Source organism: Blennius ocellaris (genome assembly GCF_963422515.1).
Source record: "Blennius ocellaris genome assembly, chromosome: 11".
NCBI lineage: Eukaryota > Metazoa > Chordata > Actinopteri > Blenniiformes > Blenniidae > Blennius > Blennius ocellaris.
The window spans coordinates 2,490,589-2,515,299 of NC_137660.1; the positions used below are offsets into that span (position 1 = coordinate 2,490,589).

Here is a 24,711-nt window from a genome sequence, read left to right on the forward strand (position 1 = left end):
TTAAGGATTGTTTGGAGAGTCCAGCTCAGTCGGAGCAGATCACAGAGAGAAGTTCACACACAGAACACCTGAAGAGAAGAGACAGGAGTGGAAAGTAAGTCACTTGTACTTGTTTTGTAGGCGCGTGCAGCAGGAAGTCCACGTGCAGGTTGTTATGTGTGTCCTCTTGTCATGTCATGTCAGAGGAGTTGAAATCTGTTCTCATCTTTTATATTATGCAAAGACCAAACCAGTCCTGGTGTTTTTATGTGGGGATGTGGGCTGATGGGACATTATTGTTAAACTGTCATAAAGAACTATTGTAAGAGTTAAACATAGGTTTAATAATTATATTTAATATAAACATAAGACCCGTGGCCCAAAACCGGCCGGCAAGAGGCTTTAATATGGCCACGAAACCACCAAGACAATTGGAAAGACTTCAGAGGAAACTGATTTTCTTTTCACTCATTTCTTACGAGTTGCCGGTAAAACACCTAGAATCCATCAGCCATAGAAGTTCTTTTGGACATTTCACTGTACGTTGCACCAGAAGGTTTCATTAAAATTGGCTTCATGTTGAGAATGTGACGTTTTCAGTAGTAATTGTTTGATTTTGTGAAAATATACTTTCATCATATATACTTGATATTTGTGTGCGTGCGTGTGCGTGCGCGCGTGCGCCAGCCAGTCAAAAAATGTGTAATGAAGATTAAAAAACCTATACAAGTTGCATTTATTTTGACATTTCTTTCACACAATCCTTGACCAAGAACAGACATTCAATCTGGAAGGCAAGTTATTCAGACTTTTGGTTTTCCGTGTGAAAATGACCGTCGGTGGCAGTTTCTGTCCGTCTCCTCAACCGACCAGCTCCACTGTGAAGGTGGATTTCTCCTGGCCAGTGGTCACTAGATTCACACTTTACTACCATTTCTCTGCAACACTTCTCTCATGACCGACTGATGAAGATGGTTTCATACTTGATCATCACGGTGGAAAAGAGATTAAGGTGCCGTGCCTCCCGGACCGAGCAGGACGGGTGCTCACCATAATACCAGCTCTGTTATATATTTTTATACACGAGTGGCTACTGACTATGAGTGGCAGCCAAACGATGAAAAAAGTGGGAATTATAGTCCGGAAAATATGGTAAAACCTGTAAATCTTTAATGCACACTGATTCATCCACTCAGTACAAGATGTTCCCTCTATTTGGAACGGTTATGTGTAGTTTATGTTGGTACTCACAAGCCGGCCAGCTGGCAGGTTTGCTAGAGTCCCAGATGTCCACTCTCTGTGTTGGACACTTTATTTGGCCAAAATGCAGGATCACTCAATTTGAAGTGTATGATCATTTCTGATCCAGCCTGAACAGACTCCTCTTCCACACCCTTTTAAGCAGTGGTGTATTTGCGCCTGTTTAAAAAAAGAAGAAGAATTTTGAAGGAGTGGCGGTGAGGATTTAAGAATGACCCCCTGCCACTCATAAATGAATGTAGAGGAAACGCTGATATTGGGCTGCATGTGGCCCCTGAACTAAAGCGTGCTGGACTCTCTCAGTTTAATATCTTTTGCAGCTTCAAACAAGTTTTATTTGAGGTAACGTCCCGGTGGGACTTCAAACTAGGACAAGGGTGGGCAATCCTGGTCCTCAAGGGCCACAGTCCTGCATGTTTTGGATGTTTCCCTGCTCAAACACACCTGTTATCATGATGAGGCTCTGCAGGAAGCTGGACAAGGAGCCACTAATTGCTGTATTGATGTGAGGAGACATCTAAAACGTGCAGGGCTGCAGCCCTCCAGGACCAGGATTGTCCACCCCTGAACTGGGACAGTGACTGCAGAAGATCCCAGGAAGAACATTCCACGGTCGAAGGAACATCCCAGACACTGAACCCTCTCCCCTGCTGGTTCCTGTCAGAACTCTCGCTGCAGCCTTTTGAATCAGCGGAAGACTGTAGTTGCTCAGAAACCCCAATTACAGGGAGTTACAGTAGTCAACTCTGTAAGAACAAATGCGAGGATTAATTTTTCAGCATCCTTTTCCGTTGACATGTTTCTACGCAGAACATTGACATAAGTTAGCATTTTTGTTTACCGAGTATTTTTTTTTTCTGGATCATCAATGTTTGCAAATTTGTTTTACAATAATCCGGAATTTGTAGCTCAGAGGTCAAGTTATTTTCAGACAAGTTGTAGAAAGAAAAAAATTACACTCGCCAGCTGTTGTTGTCCACATTTAACCGTTTGCTGCTGATTTGTTTGGTCTGTTCAGTTCAGGATGGACGAGAAGCATTGTTGTGTCCAGTTGTTGGTGAATCCGTCCAGGGGACTCGTGGACGAGCAGTTTGTCATCCTGGTCCAGAATACAAGCCCTTGTTCCCAGCTGACCCTTCACTCCTTGCACCAGTGTGACGACGGTCACAGTTGGGATGCGTTCGCTCACTACATGTCTGATGCCGCCGGCAATGTGAACGGTACAACTTTCTCCACGTGGCCTTTAATGAAGGGAAGTCGAGTAGAAAGTGTTGTCTAAACCTTGTTCCTGTCCACTTCAGTGTCCAAGGACTGCAGCCTGGGTGGGACCTATTGTGGGATTGAACCGATGGGTTTACTGTGGAGCCTCAGACCAGTTCCAGGCAGCAAACCTGGACTCAGGTAGACCCCCCCCCCCCCCAGGCTGAATGTGTGCAGGTGGCATTAACCAGGACTGAATCACGTATCAGTGACTGTCTGCTCACGGCTCAGGATGCGGAAGAAGAACGTGGAGCTGCCCATGGTGGTCACAGTGTCGGTGTACCAGGGCCACAGGAAAGAGGGCTTTGCAGATCAGGTACCTCTTGCCAGTGTGGTGGTGGAGCGCTGGTACATGGCCCCTGGGGTCCACAGGATCCCGGTCACAGAGGGTGGACTCACTGCGACCCTCTTCCTGCCCACAGGTACGACCAGAAGAAAGTCAAGACCTCATCAAATATCACTTTCTCTTCTTATCATGTACATCAGTGATATGTTGGCTTGTGTGTAGGACCTGGACCTTTTCCTGCTGTTCTGGACCTTTGGGGGGGTGGGGGGCAGTTGGTGGAGTATCGTGCAGCGCTGCTGGCCTCACACGGTATAGCTGCTCTGGCTCTGGACTACCTCACAGCAAAAATCATCAAGGAAACGGGAAAGCCTGTGAGCTACACATATTTTGAGGTAATTAATTACTGGGACTTCCACACAATGGAGCCTGTTGACTTCTTATCCCCCTGTGAAAATTCTGTAAAGTAGTGAAAAATCCTCAAAGAAGGGAGGAAAACAGTTGGCCCTTTTACCAGAAAATACAATGACTTGTACATTGAACACAAAAAAGCCTTTTCCCAGTGTGCAACAGGTTTGGATTAGCTATGGGCCCATTTATGCCTCGCGTTAACCTGCGTTTCAGGTGATCCACCAGTCTGAGTTATACAGTCTTCCCAACTCTTCAATCAAACTATGGAAAAGAACATGGAAGTCCGTGTCTGGAGGTCTGCAGAGATCCAGAGCCTTCTCGTGGCCGAGGCAGGGACACCATCCAGCAGCAGCTGGATGACTCATGGCTGCACCCCGGGCCATTGAGCTGAAGTGATGTAGAGGCAGTAACACGACCTGAGCTCAAGTGGTTCGCCAGGAACTCATGATACAGATCTGTGTAAACGGTCTGGGTCAGAGCTCACCTCGTGATCAGATCACCTGAAATGCATGTTAACACCTGGTGTAAACGAGCCCGAAGGTAAACTGAAATGATACCAAGGTCAGGAGGTGAAAAACCTAAAGACCTTTTGACCCTTAACCCAAAACTTTACCTATAAGTAGGTGTCTTGTTTCTTGATTCATCAGTTGAGGAGATGGAGCTTGACACACTAAGATGAATGTTGAAGCCACTGGCACTGATTTCTGCCACGTTCCAGTGAAAGTTTGGGCCTTTAATGATTGTTACAGACGACAATATTCTCCACAGCTTGTATCTCAGCTGAGACGTTCACACTCCATCTCAGTTGGTGTGAAGAAGAGGGTCATCAAGTTATTCAGGTTGTAGATTAGGTCAAATTGAAGAATCTGGATCAGAACAATATTTATTCTGTCCTGAGATGCTACTGACTAATGAGCTTCCTCTGATACGCTGCATCATTAACTGGATTCTTGGTGACCTGTCCTTTTCTGTGCATGTTGGTTAGAACATGAGTCCATCAGATCCTGTTGGACAGGTCTGGGACGTTAATGGACTTGGTGCACAAGCAACAGTGTATGAACATAATAGGGCTGAAACAACTGACAATTCTGATCTTCGGTGGGGGGGCAGCTCTTACTGTCATGTTGGAGGGTTTCATACAATTTTCCTACAATTGATCGATCAATGCAATAAGCATCCTAGCTTATGCGATTCAACAAATTGTGAAAAGTAATTCTTTAACTCCACTGCTGTAAAAAGAACACAACTTCCGTGTGTGTGTGGTGTGTGTGAGACAATAAAACCTGTAACTGCTGCCAGCAGTTCATTGACCTTACCAGTGAAGATAAGCAACAGCTTGATAAGGGCAGTGGAATCTGGACTGGTCTGACAAAGTTTGAATATGTGAAGCATTAATTTGTAGCAGCAGTGTTGAAAGTGACATCCAGTAGTCGTTTCTTACAAACAAATACTACTGAACACTGAGCAGGATGCTTCAGTAGTAGTAGGGTCAAAAGTCTCTCAGACCAGCAGCTTGCTTGTTTGAATAACATTCTATGTGGCCTGACAAGAAGACTTGATCAAGTTCTTGTTTTCTGACTGCAGACTGCCTACAAGTACCTGCAGGAGCATCCTCAGATCCTCGGGAGCAGGATTGCCATGTTGGGACTTTCCTTTGGCACCAGTGTGACGCTCAGAATGGCAGTTTACTCCGAGGTTATGAAGGTAACTACAGAGCAAACCTACTGTCCTGGTGTGAGCCCTCATCACAGAAAACCTCCTGCCATGATTGACACACAACATATATGTCAGTCACTGTCTTAAATCAAACCAGGGGCAGATCTACTGGGGTGGCTTAAGCCTGGGACTACAGGGTTTTTAGAATCTTCACCCATCAAGAGAGACACACTTGATGATCACAAAAGACAGATGACACAAGATCTTTCTCTTCTGATCTGGTAGTGTGTGTTCTGAACTACCGATCTCACTTCTATAAAACTATATATATATAGGTCTATGTTCTTCACGTTCAATATACCAAATCTTGTGTAGTCAAACGTGACTTCAGTGTAAAACACAGCCTGTAGAAAATAAACATGATTCCACAAATCAACCTGGGGCCTACATTACCACTCAGGATGTTCTTTTATCGAGGTAACTTCAGGATTGACCCTGGGTTTTCTGTACTGCGAAGCAGATTCCCTTCTTACCGGTATAAATCACCTCGGTGCTCTGATGTTTGACTCCAGAGCAGAGAATGAAGCCACTGTCTACTGACCAATCAGATCTCTTGGAAAATGACCTGAGTATTTTTACAATATCCTGATTGGTGCGGCCGTGAGGGTGGCATGAGCCACCCAAAAAGAAAGCCTTGCTCCCTCTGCTGCCACCCTGGTTGTCAGTAACAAATTAAAAGAAAAGTCATGACCAATTTGACATTGATGAGCACGACTCTCCAATGTCCTACTGCAGTGAATGCAGCACAAGACCAATCCAGAGCTGGTCCCCTCTTGTTCCTGGACCCCTCTTGCTACCCTGTAAATATTATACCCGATCCACCCCTGACTGGAACTAAAAAAAATCCTCACATTATTATTTACAATCTACTTATCTTTATCATGAAGCTTCTGAGGGTTTATAATTCATGATGAAAGGAGCATGATGGAGTCTTGAGTCTTATGGTTAAAATAATGAGGTGGTCCCTGATTCTTTCCCCCCTTAATTCCTTGACTTAGAATTTGTAACTTTTTTTTTTCAAAGTAGGTTTAAGTGTTCCTGATCACAACATTGCAAGTTGAAAACACACTGGATGGTTTCAGTAAATCTGTTCTTGAGTGTGAGGGAAACACATTGCCACTCATTTAATACACAATGACTTAATATGCACAGGTGGACTGGCAGCTCTGCATGTGCAGCAAAATCAGTCTCCCAGACTCTATCCAGCCAAAGTTGGTATTCTGACCTCGGTGGGACGGAGTTTTACTTCTGCTCCTCCTGCATCTCAGGAAACGGCTCAGGATTACAAGGTCCAAGGACAACTCTACGAGTATATTTATACCACAGTGTTTGTTTTTGGATCCTGTGAAGAGGGTTCAGGATGATGATTGACAACGGAAATAAAAGGTTGTGACTGTCATAGTGGCACTTTTTAATCCTTTACTCATCTGGGTAAAAGACTTGAATCACTGGTGAATGAACAACTAAAAGAGTTCTTATACTCAGAATGTTTTATCAGACCGCCAGTCAGGCTTTAGGAAAAGGCACAGTACCGTCACAGCAGCCACTACTGTAAGGTTTTAAATGATTTTATTGTGTCACTGGACAAAAAACAACACTGTGCAGCACTTTTTATTGACCTTTCTCAGGCTTTTGACACAGTTGATCATGACTTGCTGCTACAGAGACTCCTGGACATTGGAACCAGTGAACAGTCTGTCAAATTATCTTTCTGGACGATCTGAGTGTGCAGGTTGATGGCAGCACCTCCAAATTACTTCTTGTGTCCAAAGGTGTCCCACAGGGGTCTGTCCTCGGTCCACTGTTATTCACAATTCACCTCAATAACCTCAATCACAATGTAGGGGATGCCAACTTTAATTTTTATGTTTTCATGTACAGTCATTTATTGTTCCTCACTGTCACTAAAAGAGGCCCTCATTAAACTTCAGGCGGCGTTTTCTGCTGTTCAGCTCAACCTCAATGACCTCAGGTTAAAAATTAACTCCAACAAATCCAAAGTGATGCTGTTCTCGCATTCTAGAACGAGGGAGACAAACCTGACCCCCATCACTACCCTAGAAGGTCATGTCATTGAGGAAGTTCACTTTTATAAATACCTTGAAATCATAATCGATAATTTCCTCTCATTTAAACTTCACATTCAACAGCTTGTGAGAAAGCTAAAATTAAAATTGAGTTTTTATTTCGATCATGCTTCTCCTTCCAGTCTAAAATGCGCCTTGTTGAGGTTACTTTCTTGTCCATGTTGGACATTGGGGACATTGTATATATGAATGCTACTTCTCAATATCTTCACTCACTGAATCCAGTTTATCATGGAGCACGGAGATTTATAACGGGCAGCAAAGCGCTCACTCACCACTGCTCACTCTACACTCATGTTGGATGGCGGGCTCTACCTCTACACAGACACATTCACTGGCTTGGTTTTATCTGCAGGACAATTCTTGGTTTGCTGCCTTCCTACCTTTGCAGCTATATGACTGTAAAACCCCAAAACAACTACAGTCTGCAGTCTAAAGGCTTATTTTTACTTAAAATCCCAACTGTCCGTACGGAATTGGGCAAATGGGTGTTCTGCTCCATATTCATGGAACACTTTACAGACTGACCTGAAACTCCGAGTTGGTCTCACTGGGACAGTTTAAGGCCCTTTTACAGCACCCGGAAACAAAAAAGTCACCATGTTCTTGTTTTTCCTAACTTGTTTTAAAGTATTTGATGGTTTTTAGAATCTTTTAATGTTTTTCTTTTTTCTATTTTTCATATACCCTCTGTCTGTACTTTTATTGTATTTCATGCATTTGTCTTTTGCTATTTATTTGTTTTTAAGAACATTTTAGTTTCACCGACACTGTAAATTTATTGTATGTACCTCAACCAGGACACACTTGCAAAAAAGATTCTTAATCTCAATGTGTTTTTTTCCTGATTAAAGGCCAATGAATGAGGGGAAAAAAACTTTTTTTCTTAGAATTACACCAACTCAGAGTGACACAGCTGAACATGGAAACACTGGCTGTGGTAACATGGGCCATGAGCAGTCAGGTTAAATATTCTCTTTTGTTGGATCAAATTGACCTTGTTCCATTGAAATTATTGTCCAGAGTAATTGTATCCTGCAAGGTTGTATACCTGTGTTTATGATGAGAATGCATTCCTCATAAACTGCTCATTGAATTGCTTCCTGAGGGCAGGACCCAATGCTGCCACCAACACCTCATCTCTTCTGTGTTTTGGTTTCTAATGGACACAAGCTTGATCAGTGGGCCGAGTCGCCACGTCTCACTGACACTTCCCAGCCCAAACACAGGATAAAACCTCCCAAATCACAATCTCTGCTGAAATGCAGATGCAGACCTAAAATGTGTGCGTTGGTTGGTTTGGATTATTCGGGGGAATCTCACAGTCCAAAAACATGTGATGTTAATTGGTGACCCTAAATTGTCCCTGAGTGTCAATGTCTGTGTGTTTGTCCTGTGATGGACTCGTGTCCTCACCACATGCCAATCGAAGACAAACTGAGTCAGACGTCAGACCTTTCCCGGGTAAACAGGGTCTGTGTCAGTTTCTGGGGAACAGGGCAATCTCACGACAAATGGACAATAATACAGACAATACATGCAAGGCTAAAGAGAGAGGAGACATACGAGACATGTGGGACCTGTGGCTTCTTCAAAACCAACAATCAAACCAACCTAGAAGCATCAAGTGACACAGTAGTCTAACATTTGTATTCAAACACAGTATGTGTACACCTGAATGGAACGATATTCATGGTTCATAAAATTTTGTATATTTTTGACGTTTCTGATCACTTCATCCAGTGCTCATGTAAACATGAAATTGATCTCTCCATTGGAAAGAATTCACATTGACTGATAGTAACCATGTAACACAGTTCACGATCATGATGATCTCTGTTCTCTATGCTCCTTGTTTTTGTGTCATTTTTGTAGTCATGTTGTAAAACTCTAGTGAAACAGACTGACCAGGCTTGTGTCACCTGCTATGTGAATGTTTAAGTGTGTGTTTCTCTCAGCTCCGGTGTGTGGTGTGTGTCAGCGGGAGTCATGTGCAGGCGGTTGACAAAGATTTGGAAGGAATGCTGGGCTCCCTCAACGTGTAAGTAAATGTATTAATGAGATTGTGAAGAGAGCTACCGATTAGTTACAGCTCCTGCCCGGGGTAGGGGGTGTCCCGTCCCTGTGCGTTGATTCTACCAGATGAACTGTTTTTCTTCCTGAGTTGACGGTCTTGTGCCAGCTGCTCTGCATTCTCCGCAGCAACTCCATGTTGTTGGGGCTCGCCCGTAATGACGTCGAGCCGTTGGGTGAGGGGTTTTCCTCATGGTCGTCTCCAACCTCGGCCCTTGGCTCAAACTGGAGAATGGCTCTCTTCAAATTGTCCGGAGGAAGGCGGAGGACATGGCCGGACCAGCAGGTGCGACGTTGCCCAGCCGGGCAGGATGCTCTGGTCGTATGGGCGCTAAGCACTTTGTTAGAAACCCACTGGGGCCACCTGATGTCCTCCATGGTTCTGAGAGCCGTGCTGTCAAAGCCATTGATTCTAGCGGCCAGAGTCTTGTTTAAGGGTCAAGTCTCTGAGCCATAAAGCAGGATGGAGAGTACTGCAGAGTTGGAAATCTGGAGCTTCGTCTTGCGTGAGACGGTCTGGTGCCACCAGAGTGGTTTCCACAGAGACAACAGAGCTGGTGCAGCCAGGGCTCTTCTGCGGATAAGCTCTGGTTTTAGGTCCCCGTGATTTGTCACTATGGACCCCAGATACACAAAGTTCTTGACAGGCTCTATCTACAATGCTGTTACCAAGCCGTAGGGGAGGTGGATCTGGTCCACCACTGACATACATCAACTTGGTTTTCGTCCAGCACACTTGGAGGCTAAGCTTCTCTGCCTCTTTACTGTAGTGCCCAGAGCGTCTCTCAGCTGACTGTAGGATGTGTTGAGCAGAATGGTGTCGTCAGCGTACTCCAGGTCAGTCAGGTGGTAGCTGCCGAAGGACAGTCTGGGGACCCGCTCACAGACCTTGAACATGAGATGGTCAATGATGTAGTTGAAGAGTTCAGGAGCAGCCAGGCAGCCCTGGCGAACGCCACTGGAGATGGGGAACCAGTCGGCGTCTCTGCCGTTAATACAGACACAGCTGTATGCGTTGCCGTAAAGCAGCTTAAACAGGGCAACGATCTTGGATAGTGCTCCACCCTGATGCTCCAAGGGTCTGTAGAATACTCCGCAGTGAAGCATGGCAGACGGTGTCAAAGGCAGCCTTCAGATCTATGAACCCGATGTAGAGATGGCGGTCTTTACAGAATTCATGGGTCTTCTCTATCAGCAGACGAACAGCGGAGATGTGGTCTGTTGTGGAGCGGTTGGGCATGAAGCCAGCCTGCTGAGTACGGCGGCTGCTTCTGATGGCTGGGAGAGCGTGAGTGAGCAAGATCCTGGTAAAGAGCTTGCCGGGGAAGGAAAGAAGGGTAATGCCTCTGGTTGCCGCAGACTAGCATGTCCCCCTTACAATTCCAGAAGGTTAGGAGAACTCCTCTGGTCCAGTTGCTGGGAAGCCTCTTTCTCCCACTCCTGATTGAATATGTGGGTGAGCCACTCGATGATGCTATCAACGCCTGGTTTTAGCCTCTCAGCAGTTATTGCACAGATGCCAGGGGCTTTCCTGTTAAGTTTCTTCAGAGCGGCTCTGACTTCCTCAGGTGTGACAGGTCTGTGCTGCAGGCGTTACAAGAAGCTGCAGCATTAGAGCATTTTTTCGGGGAAGGTCGTCCGAGGACATTGCGTGCCAACTGAGTGACACTGACCTTGAAGGTCAGCCAGTCTTTCACTTTGTCAGTAGCCAGGGCATCAAAGATGCAACGGATGGCACAACTGAAGTCTGTAGCGAGATACCGATGCCTGTATTTTATTTTCTATTATTTTTTCATCAAGTCTGAGCCAGTAGTCAACTTTGGCCTGTTGTCCCTATTTTTAATATTTGATACCAACAACAAATGGCCACTGGCCGATCCTTTCGGTGTGGAGTTTACATGTTCTCCCTGTGTGAGGGTGGGTTTCTTCCCACAGTCCAAAAACAAGCGTGAGGTTTCTTGGTGACCCTGAATGGCCCCGAGGTGTGAATGAGAATGAGTCCGTCTCTGTATGTGTGAGCAGTGTGATGGACTGGCCAGTTGTCCAGGTGGAACCTGCTCTCACCTATAGACACCTGAGATGGACTCCAGCAGTCCTGAACAGGGTTGAGCAGTACAGCAGATGGACGATGAACAATGAATAACTTGAACATGACTTGTCTTAAGAAACCTCATTTTGTCATGAATTGTTTATTTGAAAGAATGCTCTGAGCTTCTTCTGGTGTCCAAATTGACTGAGCATCTCCATACCTCGGCCCCTAAACTTACTGAATTACTATGGACACTGTCCATAAATGCAGCCTCAACTCATGATTGTCCCTCCGCTGTACAGTTGGGTTTGTATGTGATGCCTTTTACGATGTGGCTTTCTGTTCTTACCCAACAACTCAACTTTATCAAGCAATTACAATTTTATACAGTAAAACCTCTGATGTAGGGACGCCCTAAAATCCAAGAGCAAATGTCCCCTGAAGACAGATGTCATCTCTTCAGAGGGACACGTCATGAGGACAAATTGTAGAACCAGTTGATATTGAATGGACCACATCCCAAATATGTTATGGAAGAAACATACTTATATATGTAAAGTGAAACTTCAGCTTAAGAGGAGTCCAGCGCAGCACCACGCTGCAGGAGAAGGTGATTCTGCAAATATTCGGATTAAACAGGTCCACTCTAAGTATTTTGGCCCTTTTAGTGTGGCTCAGCTTGAAATTCACCAGGAAAACCTGTCCAGTGTCTGAATTTGGGACGTTGTTCATTTATTAAGGTGTTTTAACACTTCGAAACTTGTCAATGCTCAACGATGTGTCTGCTCTTATCGGGTCCGCTCGTCAGAGGCTTTACAGTAGAGGCAAGTTCTAAAGGGTTTATGTACATTTTCATGTCTCTGTTCACCTTTTTAATGGTGTATCAAATACAAATTGTTAGATGTATCCTTTGAACATTACTATCAACAGAAGAAGTTTTACTGGTGTATGATTATTGTGTTTATCCATCTTGTTTTGTCCATTCAGGAGTAACACTCGTGTTACTGAGAACAACGAGATCATCTGGCGAGGTCTAGTACTGCCCATCCCCACGGACCCCCTAAAGAAGGTGGATGTGAGTATTTCCAGTGTCACGACCTCTCAGTTTTCATTTTTACGCCAACAAAGTAAGTCTATTCCAAACCAGAGAAGTGGTGCATGTTTAAAGCGGGAATTAAACCATTTTCTCTCCATCTGTCTTCAAAAGATTGTTTGTCATGAAAAGTTTAGCCAAGCAAATGATTTTCATGCAGTAAGAAGCCCTCAGTCCCAGAAAACTTTAAGTACTCGGCTCCTGCTCTGATGAGCATTCGGGGACTGATAAACACCTCCGTGTTCATCCAGTTGACAGTGTTTACTTAAGTCTGGTTGCTTTTTCATCACTTGTGACTTGTAACATAATTCAAACCAGCATGTCGTAATGTATTTTTTCACATTTTGGACTGAACATAGAATGTTTGTTTCTTTTCACCAAATCAGAAAGCATATTGTTGGGAAAACACAGTACTTCGGTGTCTCAATATTCTGTCCAAATCTTTAACTGCAGTTTGAGTTGAACCTGTTTTTCTTTTGCGCTCACGCCACTCCACGTGCAGCGCCGCTGCAGAGGCTGCAGTCGCTCTCCCCCAAAGCAACACACTTTATATTGGCTGATTTTAACCACGTCTGCCTTAAATCAACCCTGAAAAACGTTTATCAATCCGTGTCCTGTCCTACCAGACGGGACAGAATGCTAGATCTTTGTTCTGGTTCAGTGAAAAACGCCTACAAATCCGTCCCTCTTGCCCCTTCAGGAGCCACTGATCATGACTGTGTGCACCTCCTGCCCAGAGTTAGGGTTAGGTTTAGGGTTAAAGCCCAGTTCACACTGCAGGATTATCAGGACGATTTTGGCCCCGATTGTCTCCTTCCGACAACTGAAGGACGCTCAGATCATCATAAGATAATCTTTTCAGATATTCCTGCAGTGTGTGGTGTGTTCAGACGGCTCTCGTCTGCTAGGAAGGATGTCGGGACCGCTCCGATCTGAGATCGGGGATGTTCAACATGTTGGATTGTTTTGGCCGAGTTCTCACGGTGTGGTTTCCTCCGAGGGGACGACGCTACGATCCTGTTGACTGTGACGAGTAGCCAATCAGAAAGTGAGGTGACGTAGTGGCGCCGGACCGGGCGGAGAATCACAAAGTCAAAACTGTTGTCATGACAAACCAACGCCTCTTCTTTTTAAAACTAGTTTTTTTTTTTTTTTTTATAAAAACACACCACAAACGATCACCACTGCATCGTCTTCGTCCGCCAGGTTTGTCGACTCTGGAATCACGTTTGATCTCAAGAGGTTTTGTGAGATTTCCCGTCTGATGTGGGGATGTTCGCCAGAGAAATCAGTTGGTGTGTTGATGTTGCTGAGTGGCTGCACACCACACACGGTACGACCAAAACTATTAAACTGGGATTATTGATCGCCGTGTGTGTGTGTGTGTGTGTGTGGTCTCTCAGGTTTGGGAAATCTGCTGACAATTTAATAATCCTGCTGTATGAACTGGACTTGAGACTCTTTTAAAGAGGGAGAAGACATGGACCAAGAACTTTGACATGTGGTCGGAGGACTCTGTGCGATCCCTGCTGGAGTGTTTTCATTGTACAGACTGAGACGTTTTCACCCAGTTCTGGAGATGATCTGGACGCCGTGGTGGACGTCACAAGCTCCTATGTGACTTTCTGCAAGGACATGATTGTACCATGGAACTGTGTTAAAGTGTACCCTACTGACAAACCATGGGTTACAAACCGTGTCAAATCGTGTCTAAATAAAAAGAAACGGGTTTCAAACAAGGGGCTGTCTCTGACCTTCCGTCAGCCACCAAAGACCTGAAAATTGAGGTTCTGAAAGCCAAACAGAGCTACAAAACCTCTTGGAAGGTAAAATTGCCACAAACAATCTTGGTTCTTCCTGGAGATGTATGAAAACCATCGCAGGCCTTCACAATCCCCACAGCAGCAGCCAGACCATCTTAAATTATTTTAACGCAGAAAAAAGATTTTTCAAATGCTCTTAATGGTTTTTATGGCTGTTTTAATTTCTCTGATTTTAGCACGGACATTTTGGACTTGGAGAAAGGGACTGAAGGACACTGAGCACTTTAAACGTAAAGAAAATCCAGGGTCCTGATAATATCCGTGGTCCTCTTATTAAATCGCATGCAGATAAATTCAGTCCTGTATTTTAAGTCATTTTGAACAAGTCTTTGGAAACGCAGCACCTTCTCTCTGGAAGGATGCTGTGATGCTCCCTCTCCCTAAACCCAGCCGTCCGAAACACTTGACTTGAGGCTTTTTGCCTCACCTCAGTAATAATAAAAGTCTTTGAAAAATTTGTGAGGAATGTGATACTGAGGGAACCACTTGTGTATCAAAATATATAACAGAGCTGGTATTATGAGGGAGGCTCTTCATTATTATCACCCCAAGTCTCGGACATGATGCTGAATAGTGTCATTTCATGTCAGTCACTCTGGTGTCAGATCGTGACTAAGCCCCGCCTCTTCAAGGCGATTTTCCTCAATGCTCACGCACACACCAAGAAGTAAAGAAGTCCTCTCTTTTATTGAAGATTATCTGTAGAAAATGAAGCGAACACAGTTCAGGTGGAAGCAAGAGGAATGAATGAATATATATATATATATTCATTCCTCTTGCTTCCACCAGGGGGGCGGCTCCTTGGCGCCCTCTATTGACCAGCCGTCACTGGTTATGACTTGCCAAGTGATCACAAAATCTGTAAAACGAGTTTTCCTAGGTGTACCAATAAAGCAGTGGCGAGCCTGCAAGGCCTTCTCTGCAACTGATTAGAAGAAGACTGATTATTGATTATATTTTGTCTATGAATACTTCTTAAATAATTCCAAATGGTCTGTCCGCTTGTTCTCATAGATTCTCCCCTGGTGCACTGCTTCCAGACATGTACTTCCATATTTTAAAGCAACTAGTGCTGTCAATCGATTAAGAAAAATGAACGAATTCATTGCAAAATTTTCTGTGATTGATTGCGATTAATCGCATTGTTTTTCTCCTGAAGACTGACACTTGTAATGGATATATATTCAGGAAAAAACCACAGAATTAATGTCAACTCAACACACAGAGACAATATTTAAATTCAAAGACACATTTTAGCTTTTGGTGAAACGGTTTCTCTCCAAGATTAGCAAAATAATAAAATCATAAATAAATTCATTAATAAACATCTAACATAAGTCTGGGTTCAGTTAGAGTGCAGGTCCACTTTGAGAATTTAAATATTTCTAGAAACAAAATTGTGAACTTATTACATGAACAAAGTGACAATAATATACTGTAACACACACAAGAGACGGAGAAAGAGTAACACTCATTGAGAGGGAGAGAGCAACACACACACACACACACACACACACACACACACAGTATAGAGTAGAGCCAGAGAAAGAGGAGAAATTAATATTTTACCCTCAAGTCTTTCCTCCAGGTTTACCAGTTTGTTGGATCCTGGCAACCTGCTGTTTTGCTGCAGAATTACTACTGTACTGTGGTCGTAGAATTCGTCTTTTCAAAGTAAAGCTAATGACTTTCTCAATGAGCCGTCAGGGAACTTATAAGGGGAAACTTTCTACCTTAATATTATTCCCCTCGGTATTGTGCTGCTCTGTTGTCACGGTGCTGCACCAAGAGACGCTGCTCGTCCTGCTGCTCCGGTAAAAGAGTGAAAAAAATAACCGGAAGTAAATAAAACTACATTAATTACGTTAAACATTTTTTAACGAATGAAATGTCTCAAATTGTCTAATTAAATTAACGTGTTATTTTTGACAGCACTACTTTTAACCAATCACATTTCAGCATCCCCTGTTGCCGGGTAATAAAATCTGCTTTAGTCCTTCACATTCAATTCTGCAGGTCTGCAGTGTAAAACTAGTGTCGTCACGCTGCTGCTTCGACCAATCACATTTTGATATTGGCGAGACTGGGCCTTCTCGAAGGTCTAATGATGTCAGTGTATTCAAGCCCTCTGATTGGCCCGTCAGTCACTCTCCAGCTAGCTAGCTGCATCTGTAGCGAGCTGCACGAACACAAATATAGTTGTTTATTTGATTGTGGTTTTATCAACCTACAATGACTAAAGGAGAAGATAAAGACATTTGGTTCCAGATTTATTGTCAAAACAATTTTGAAGACAATCATTTCCAAGAGGTCATTGAATGCACCGCAGCACTGAGAGGCAGGGTGAAATTTACCTGCCTCACTACAAACTGCATGGCAGGATTCAGGATTGTATTATTTGCCATTATATTTTTATCAAGACCAGGAAACGCTGACGTTTGTCTCCCTCCTCGACCTCCAGAAGTTTCAGGAATAGCAGCCGCTTTTTTATGCAGCTGCAGCAGGAGGACAGACGTGAACTTGGATTTTTTTCAAATCCTTCAAATAGTGGTGAGTTGGCCTCTGAAATTGTGCTTGTTGGTGAACATGTGGGCCGCTGTGCCAGTTTTACTAAACTTTATAGCTATTAATATAGGCTAGTAGCCTGCTGTGCTCTCATTAGTTGAAATAGTGAACGTGGCTGTCAAAATGATGTGGTTCCATCGTTATGAACTGCTTTGAATTTGTGTTGTATTATTATTAAGGGCCACGTTGCCTAATGTTTTTGTTGTTCTCTTGGTTTGTTATATGTCAAAATGACATAATTGCTCTTCGTGCTGCTGAAGCTTTAAGCCCTGGTCTGCTGTTGCGGGCATGTGTATGTTGTAAAATGACGTCATGATGAGCTTTATTATTTGAGTTTAAAGGATCCGGTTATGTACCTCGCCACCGGCCCGGCTCTGATTTTTTTCCGCTCGATGGTCCATCAGAAACCTACTCGAGATCAGTGCTTTCAAGTCCTAGTGAAATGTAAAACACTACTTTGCAAAAAACGATAGTTGTGGTACTCCTTCTAAGGTTCCTCCGACTCTGCCCCTCCACTGTTGTCACATAACAAAGTTATTTGAATGTTGAATCTCCAGCCGAGGAAGTCGGGGGAATCCTTCTTCGTGGGCGTGACGTCAAGAGATGTGCAGATCTCCATCTGTTGTGTTTATATCGGCTTGTTTCCTCTTAAATATCCAAGTTTTTACAGTGTTTTGAAGTTATAGTCTGCGTTTTATGAGCCTTGACGAAAGATTGAGCCTGGAAGAGACCGAGAGAGGAGAAAAGGAGCATGGGCGGCGGGAGCCGCTAGCTCGCGCGGCTAGCGGCTAGTGGGAGCCGCTAGCTCGGGCAGCTAGTAGACGATCAAGTAATACCTGGACTCATCTTCGGTGATTCCACGCAGTCTTCTAGCTCTTGGACGTGTTGGATCCAGGAAGCCGGTCGTTCTGCCAACAGTCAGGAGCCTCAAAGCCTCAAAGGTGAAAAGTGGCGGCTGCTGAGGCGAGGAGACGAGGACGAATGGAGGACGAAGCGTCTTCTGCTTCCTCAAACATGTTCCAGACGGGGTCACCGATGGCAGAACCACCTTCTGTGTCTTCTTCATCAATCACTGGGTTTGAAATGACCATGATGATGAAATATGGTTCAATTCAGCCTCTTGGTGGTCAAAACTCTGATCCTCCATAATGTAAACACAACTTGGGCGTGTGCACAACCAGTGATGTCACTCTATTATTGTCAGAAGCTCCGCCCAGCAGAGGAAATAGCGCCGTTTATCGGCTATTTTCTTGCAGATTGTCGTGTTTTAACATTTTACCCTTCAGCCAGTTAGCATAGAAATGTCCCTAGAAGCGACAGCCAGAGTGTTTTGGAGGTCGAAGTTTCATTTCACTAGGACTTTAAGTGTGGAAAAAAGTGGTGGTGGTCCCCTCAGTGACCTGCCGTCAGGCTCTCATACGAATATGGACAAAAACATAGAGTGGCTCCACAGACTTCTGAATAAGAGCACCTTGTGCAGCGTGTGGATCCACCAGCTGCCTTAGTATAGTAGAATGAGATTAAGAAAAACATCATAAATACATGTTGTAAATAATTACATATTTATTTAAATGTTGGCAGATTTTTTTAATTTCCGAAAAACATCAAAGAGAGAAAGAAAGAGAGAGAGATGAATGGATGTCACTACATACCATCCTGAATTAGTTCAGATATACTTTTATTGTTTTTATTGTATATTTATTTTATTTATTGAATTTCTTTAATTGGCCTGTACAGCATTACACGTATTTGGTGTAATTTAATTAGTGATGGCCATATGAAGCTTCTGAACCTTTGTCTTTATTTTCTGAAGCCACTAGGTGGCGCCATCTGTTCAACAAACGTTTGAAAGCACATTTCATGACAAGTCTTTAAGCCTCAGACAGTACAGTGTACACTGTTTAAAAAAAATGGAAATAAGCTGCACCCACGGAATTTAAAAAGAACAAATACATTTGTACATACAGTATAGGCTGCACTTGTTGAAATGCACAGGTGTTAAGCACATATTTTGTTTTGTTTTGGGTTTACAAGTTTTAAACAGACTTGCTTGGTGGGGCGACGGATGGGAAGGAGAGAGGGAGAGAGGGCAAGAGCAAAATATTATTACATCAAACTTATCACTTTTTTTGATACTCAAAGATTCTTTACATAGCAAAAAACTAAAATATACAAAAATAACAATTAAAATAGAATGAGATTCAGGAAAAGTGAGGGTGGGTTTTGAGGAGCGATTTGAAGTTGAGTAATAAAAAATACAGAAACACTAAGTGTTTTCACTGATTGTGATTCTGAGGAGAGAAGAGTTTCCTCTGAGGACGATTGGTCAGCCATGAAGGTGGAGTTACGTGATGCACCTGAACGCATCACCCAGGATTTATATGCATGAAGCTTGTTTACTCAAAAAAAAACCCACAGTTTAGCCTCATTGTTTAAGCTGCCGGGTTCAAAGTGTGTGAAAAAAGTAGTGGCTGTCTTACAAACAGTTCCAGCATGCGCTGTATGCTAGGAAATACTCCCGGAACTCTGAGGGGTAAAATTTAAAAGCATCGGTAGTGCCTACCAATTCATACCGGCCCACTTAAAGCACTTAAGATGATTAATAAAAAGGGAAAACAACCAAACTGTAGAGGATGGTGGTAATCCAGGTTACATACCGGCCTGCGCAATTTTTTTTTTATTATTATTTTTACTCGTCAGTTGATAATGTTCATTTTTGTTGTCTGTAATTTTTTTATTTTACATTCTGATCATAAATTAGTCACAGAAAAAAAAACGGGTCATCAATGAAAAGTTTTCATTTCGGTGTTAGTTGACAAAATGAACACTGGCTAACGGCTCCACTGGGTTTCAAAGCATTTCACAAGATCACAAGGTTTGGCGAGTCCGACTCCGTCACCAATAACTTGTCTGGTGCCTTTCAGTAACAGTCCACTGTGCACCATAGCGCCCCTGTGTGGCCAGATGCTTTGATTGGACCAATGATGTGTCTGTCTTCTGGCCAGCCTCTCTGACCAGATGAACATGCACTGTCGGTTTTAAGCGGTTCTTTTAGTTGTACAATGGACTAGCAGGCAGGCTTTTGATTATTTCCCCCACGTACTTGTTTGTCAGCTCTGCTGTGTCCTCAGAGTCTTGACTGACAGGTCAGAGTGTGTCTGCTGTGAGTGAATAGAATAATTGGACCTGGTGAGCCGGAGTCTGGAGCGCTGGATCCCGGGTGGCAGCTCTGTCAGGGCTTGTTGTCCGAGCAGGATGACCAGTGGCTTGCAGTCAGTCTCTCAAGAAGAAATGTCTCCCAATGAGAAATTCTTTCAATCTTTCACATCCCCACGTCAGGCCAAGCTTCTCCACCTGAGCTGTGTTCAGTTTGAGTTGGAGACCGTGACGTGTGAGCAAGTGTCAGGATGGATTTTTCTCTGCACACGGCTTCGTTAAGATGGACGATCAGCACAAATTCGCACCGAGTCATTATGGGGTTACCATGTGCAGCGGCTTTGCTACGTCTGTAGCGTCTTTCATTTGCTATTTTGCCCTTTGTTGTGTGTTTAGTCAGTGGTTCTCAATTATTTTCTGTCACGCTCCCCCTAGAGGACAAACATTTTTTCAGGCCCCCCCCCCCCCCCCCGAATTGTACTACCATTGAGAACCTGATAATATTTATTTATTTATCTGTATAAACCACTGTATGAGTTGTTGGCACCAGCATTCTGCATACAATCGCCTGATTATCAAAATAACTTAATAAAATGAGCTGGAGGCCCTTTTTTATCGTTCAAGCATCAATAAAGACACTAATACTGAAAGTCGCGCCTGCCTCACGCCCCCCCTGACACCCCACCACGCCCCCCCAGGGGGGCTCGCCCCACCATTTGAGAAGCACTGGTTTAGGTTGACTTTGGAGCTCGTTCGGTGGATGCTTTTTGTGGCAGTCGTGTTCACCACCCTCAGGTCCGCACACAGAGGCAGCATAAAAGTGTGACCTGGAAGAGTATCGTCTGCTTCATCCCCCATATGGTAGATTAGCATGTTTACTGGGTTAGCTTCTGAGCTCGGGTGTAAGTTACTAGCTATTCTGAACCTTTCAAGTCTTCTTATCCACTTCTCCCACTCCTGTGGTTTAGAGAAATCGAACATTTCGGGAGGCTGGATGGTGAATGTGGCGTTCGGGAGCGGTTTGGCATTGCCATTGTTATCATTAGTTGCTTGTCGCAGAGGCGGAGTCCCACAAGGCGCTGTCGCTCGGGTGCTAGCAGCATCGTTCTGTCCGGAAAAACTCATTCTTTCACTCCCAGAACTGCTGAATTCCACTTCTTGGTGACGAAGCTCCACTTCTGACACTGTGTCGTTATCTTGCACATAAAGATTCAAGGATTTTGTAGAGCAGTAGAACATGTTTTAATCTCAATGTCTGTACATCAAACTCTGTAGCCGATTCTCTGAAGCTCATGCTCGGTACTTCTTGCGAAGCCTTTCATAATAAAACAAGGCTGTATTAAACAGATTACACCACCGTACAGTACACAGCTTCCTTGTTCCTCGCTGCTGTTATTGGTGTTGGCTCCTTTTCAGCTGCTTTGTCTTCTTCTCTGAAGTTGTTCAGTCAAAACGGAAAACTTTCATTCCATTTTGAATGCTTGGAGCCCCTGAGAATGCAACTTTTTGAAAACTGCTCCCAAGGTGGAACTTTTCAAAAATGCTTCCCCTCTGTCTCTGGAGAAAACACAACTTTTTGAAAATGCTGCGACTGCGCATGCGCCCCACAGCTGTAATAAATAGTTGTTCTGCACATGTTCAGTAGAGCCAATCAGAACAAAGTTTCCCCCGTGGTGTCATGACTCCCAGTCCATTTTCTCCTGGACTTGGTACTTTTATTTTGACAGGCATCATAATAACGATCCAACTTGGTGGTTTGTCCATGAGAATGTCTGTGTTGTTCCATTGTTAATGTTTAGAGCTCATTGTTCTCTGCTGCATGAGTGTGTCCTTTTATTACAAAGAAAACCAACAGCGCCAGCTTGTGGCCTTGCAGGCTCACTACATCATTCTCAGCATTTCCACTCTTTCCATTGAATGGAATTCATTCTCAAAAACACAAAACTTTTCTGAAATGAAAATGCAAAAACCATGTTTTCGCTTCAAACTCTGACATGGCAAACTGGTGTCATTTACATAAGCCCCGTTTCCACCGCACAGAAAGTACCGGCCTAGACCGGTCTAAACCGCTCCGGTTCGCGTGTCACGACAGGAATGCAGTCTAAACCGCTCCAGACCGCTCCAAAGGCGACCGCTTTTCCGCTCCCCTTCCATTGGGGTACCAGGACCATGGAACGGGTCTGAGGTTGAGCTGCTGTCTGCTGATTGGTCAGTGATTTACTACACAACCTCAATATGTTAATGTGTCGGCTGAATCCTCTGCTGTCAGTGTGGTCAGCTGTGCTCTGGTTGTTTTTATTTTCATTTTCTTTTCTTTGCTGCTCAACTTTAGTGTTTGTTGTGAAAGAGCGACTAGAGGCAGGGGGGGACCGGGGGGAGGGACTTTGCATCGCGTTGGAGTTTTCTGTTTGCAGCATAGCGCTCGCCGTGGCGCTGATGCGCGTCCGGGACACGGGAGTCTGGAGCTCTCGTCTCCGGCGCTGACCGCGCTCCGACAGCTCCACTTCCCAGAGGCGGTCAGCGTTCTGTTCAGCCGCGGTCAGTGGCGCTATATCACGGGGACGGACCGCGGAAGCGATGAAGAGGAGCTCGGAGCTCGGCGCCTCCTGTTCCGACGCTGAGCTGCGGGACTGCGATCAGCGCCGGAGTGGAGAACCTCCTGCGTTTGAGCAGAAAGCTCAGACTCCCGTGTCTGTGCCTCAGCCAACCGGGGGGAACGCTCCGGCCACTTGCCCCACACCCGAGCGCTGGAGTGCGGGGCAAGTCGCTGGCAAGTGGCCGGAGGTTTCGCTCTCTCACAACAAACACGGAAGTTAGGCTGCAGCTCTCCGCTGCAAAAAATGACTGCTGCAAAATGTAACTTTTTTTTTTACCGCTGCAAAAAATAACAGTGCAAAGTGGAGAATTTAAACAACAACAGAGGATTCATAAGATCTACATCTGACGACTTTCTTTTCTGTTGTAATGTCACATTTCTGCGGAGCTCATAAGCCCCGCCCACTTTTTACGCTCCTCTCTGCAGTGGAAACGCGACCCAAAATTTCGGTCGGGGTCTCTATTCCGTACCGCTCCGCTCCGTCCCGGCACTTGTGTGCGGTGGAAACGGGGCTTTAAAGTCCAGTTCCCTCCATGCTCACTTCAAGCTGTCTTCTCAGTCTCCGTGTAGTTTAGTGTCCAGAGTCTTGCCAGTTTCTAGATGGAAAGCCAAGCATGTCATAAAAAGCAGAGAGCAGTCGTTTGTGTTGTAAGGAAGCTGGAAAAAAAAACTTTGGCTGAGAAAACTGCTGTGTTTTGTGTCTGCAGGTTGGACGACTGCAGTGCCCGTTGATGCTGGTTGTTGGTGAGGACGACCAGAACTGGGCCTCCAGAGAGTCTGCCAACGATGTAAGTTTGATGATAACATAATTTTCTTTATGCACAGCAACATATAGGTAATATGACACGGCAAACTGACATGGAATTTGCTAATCTGTTCTGCAAAACAAATGTCGTGAATTCCCTTATAAAGACTTGTACAGGTCCCTGACGGGGAGTATCCGCGGTCTCCTCTCGTTCCCTCAACGGTATACTACTTGTAAATACCCTACAAACAATACGGTCTAATGACGCTCAAAAAAGTCACAGCGCCCCCTAAAGGCTTGGCATATGTACGACATGGTGTTGAGAATGCCGGGAAGAGAAAAGAGAGTTTTGGCTTGTGTGGACAGGGCCTGAGTTGTTGATGGCTGGCTCCCTCCCAGGAGCACATGGCAGGGCAGTGGAGAAAGCTCCCTTGTCCCAACTTCTTTGAAGTCACTTTCAAACAATTTGGACACCGTGGCGATCAAAGGCAGTTTTTTAAGGAAAATGTTTTTCCAGTCCAGCTTGATGGATTGATTTCCTGTCTTCCAGGTGAAGGAGATGATGGAGCGAGCGGGGAACAGCCATCTGCTGACCGTCCTGTCGTACCCTGACGCAGGCCACCTGATTGAACCCCCGTACTCACCACATGTTCGATCCAGCAAATTCAAACCAGTCGGCGCCAATGAGACGGGTAGGTCCTCTTTGATCATCTCTGGCTGATGAGCTGTGGGCTGAAGATAACCTGGATCTGACTGCTGTTTCTTCTGTGTGAAGTGATGGTCCTGTGGGGTGGAGAAGCGGTGGCTCATTCCCGGGCTCAAGAGGACTCCTGGGAGAAGCTGCTGGTCTTTCTCAGGGTGAATTTGTTCAGCGGGACGAGACCTGCTGCAATGTCTCTTTCCCACCTTTAATATGGCCAAACTTGATGTTATAAAGAGAGTCTGTGTGTTTAGCTTCAGAACTGCTCAATTATGTTGACGTGAACACAATGGATGCTGAGCTGTAGCTGTATGAGCTGTAGTTACTGAAGCATGACCCTCAGTCTCAGGCACATCACATTTTACAATTGATGCTTTCCTGTAGCTTATTCCTCGTGGCAAACAGTCGATGAGAGTTATTAATGATGCAGATCTGCTGGACCACCTGATGAAACCAGCAGTGTTAATTCAGTTTCTTCTTCCAGAGGCGGCACTATCAATGTATATCAGGCAGCCCCAACTTCTTGTGTTGGCTGAATTAATTCTTCCTCATGAAGCAAAAGAACAAAGCATCCAATATATGAATTTACCATAAACTGTTGTTTTCATAAATGAAATGTATGAATTTTGTATGAATTATCAATAAAATGGACCCTGACGCATCAAGTGTTTCTGGTTCTTTGAGAGAAACTGAATGTTTGCATTCATAACGGTGTGTAAAGAAATGCATTTATGACAGACATTTTCCCCAAGTTCTTGGAGGTTACAGGATTCCTGGTGGTTCATACATCTTCTCTACCAGAGGTTATTTCATAAAAATCTGCCTAACTTGTGTCCTTTAGCACCAAACCCAGCTCTCACCAGCATCACCATCCAACCTGCTCAACAAATAGGCCGTCTCTGTTTTCAACTGCTTTCCTGTAACTATGTGGCTTT

The 24,711-nt window shown here is 44.6% G+C and overlaps 1 protein-coding gene across 1 annotated transcript; it reads left to right on the top strand.

Annotated features, from left to right (window-relative positions):
• The first annotated feature begins 88 nt into the window (after positions 1–88).
• LOC308136726 (peroxisomal succinyl-coenzyme A thioesterase-like) lies at positions 89–24,303 on the top strand. Its single transcript, XM_080505192.1, has 11 exons — positions 89–94; positions 2,258–2,459; positions 2,541–2,640; positions 2,731–2,921; positions 3,008–3,177; positions 4,778–4,897; positions 8,955–9,037; positions 12,086–12,173; positions 23,039–23,119; positions 23,627–23,768; positions 23,852–24,303. Exons 2-11 carry the CDS (start codon positions 2,264–2,266, stop codon positions 23,986–23,988), a joined length of 1,308 nt encoding a protein of 435 aa, XP_080361318.1. The 5' UTR covers positions 89–94; positions 2,258–2,263; the 3' UTR covers positions 23,989–24,303.
• Positions 24,304–24,711: the final 408 nt, after the last annotated feature.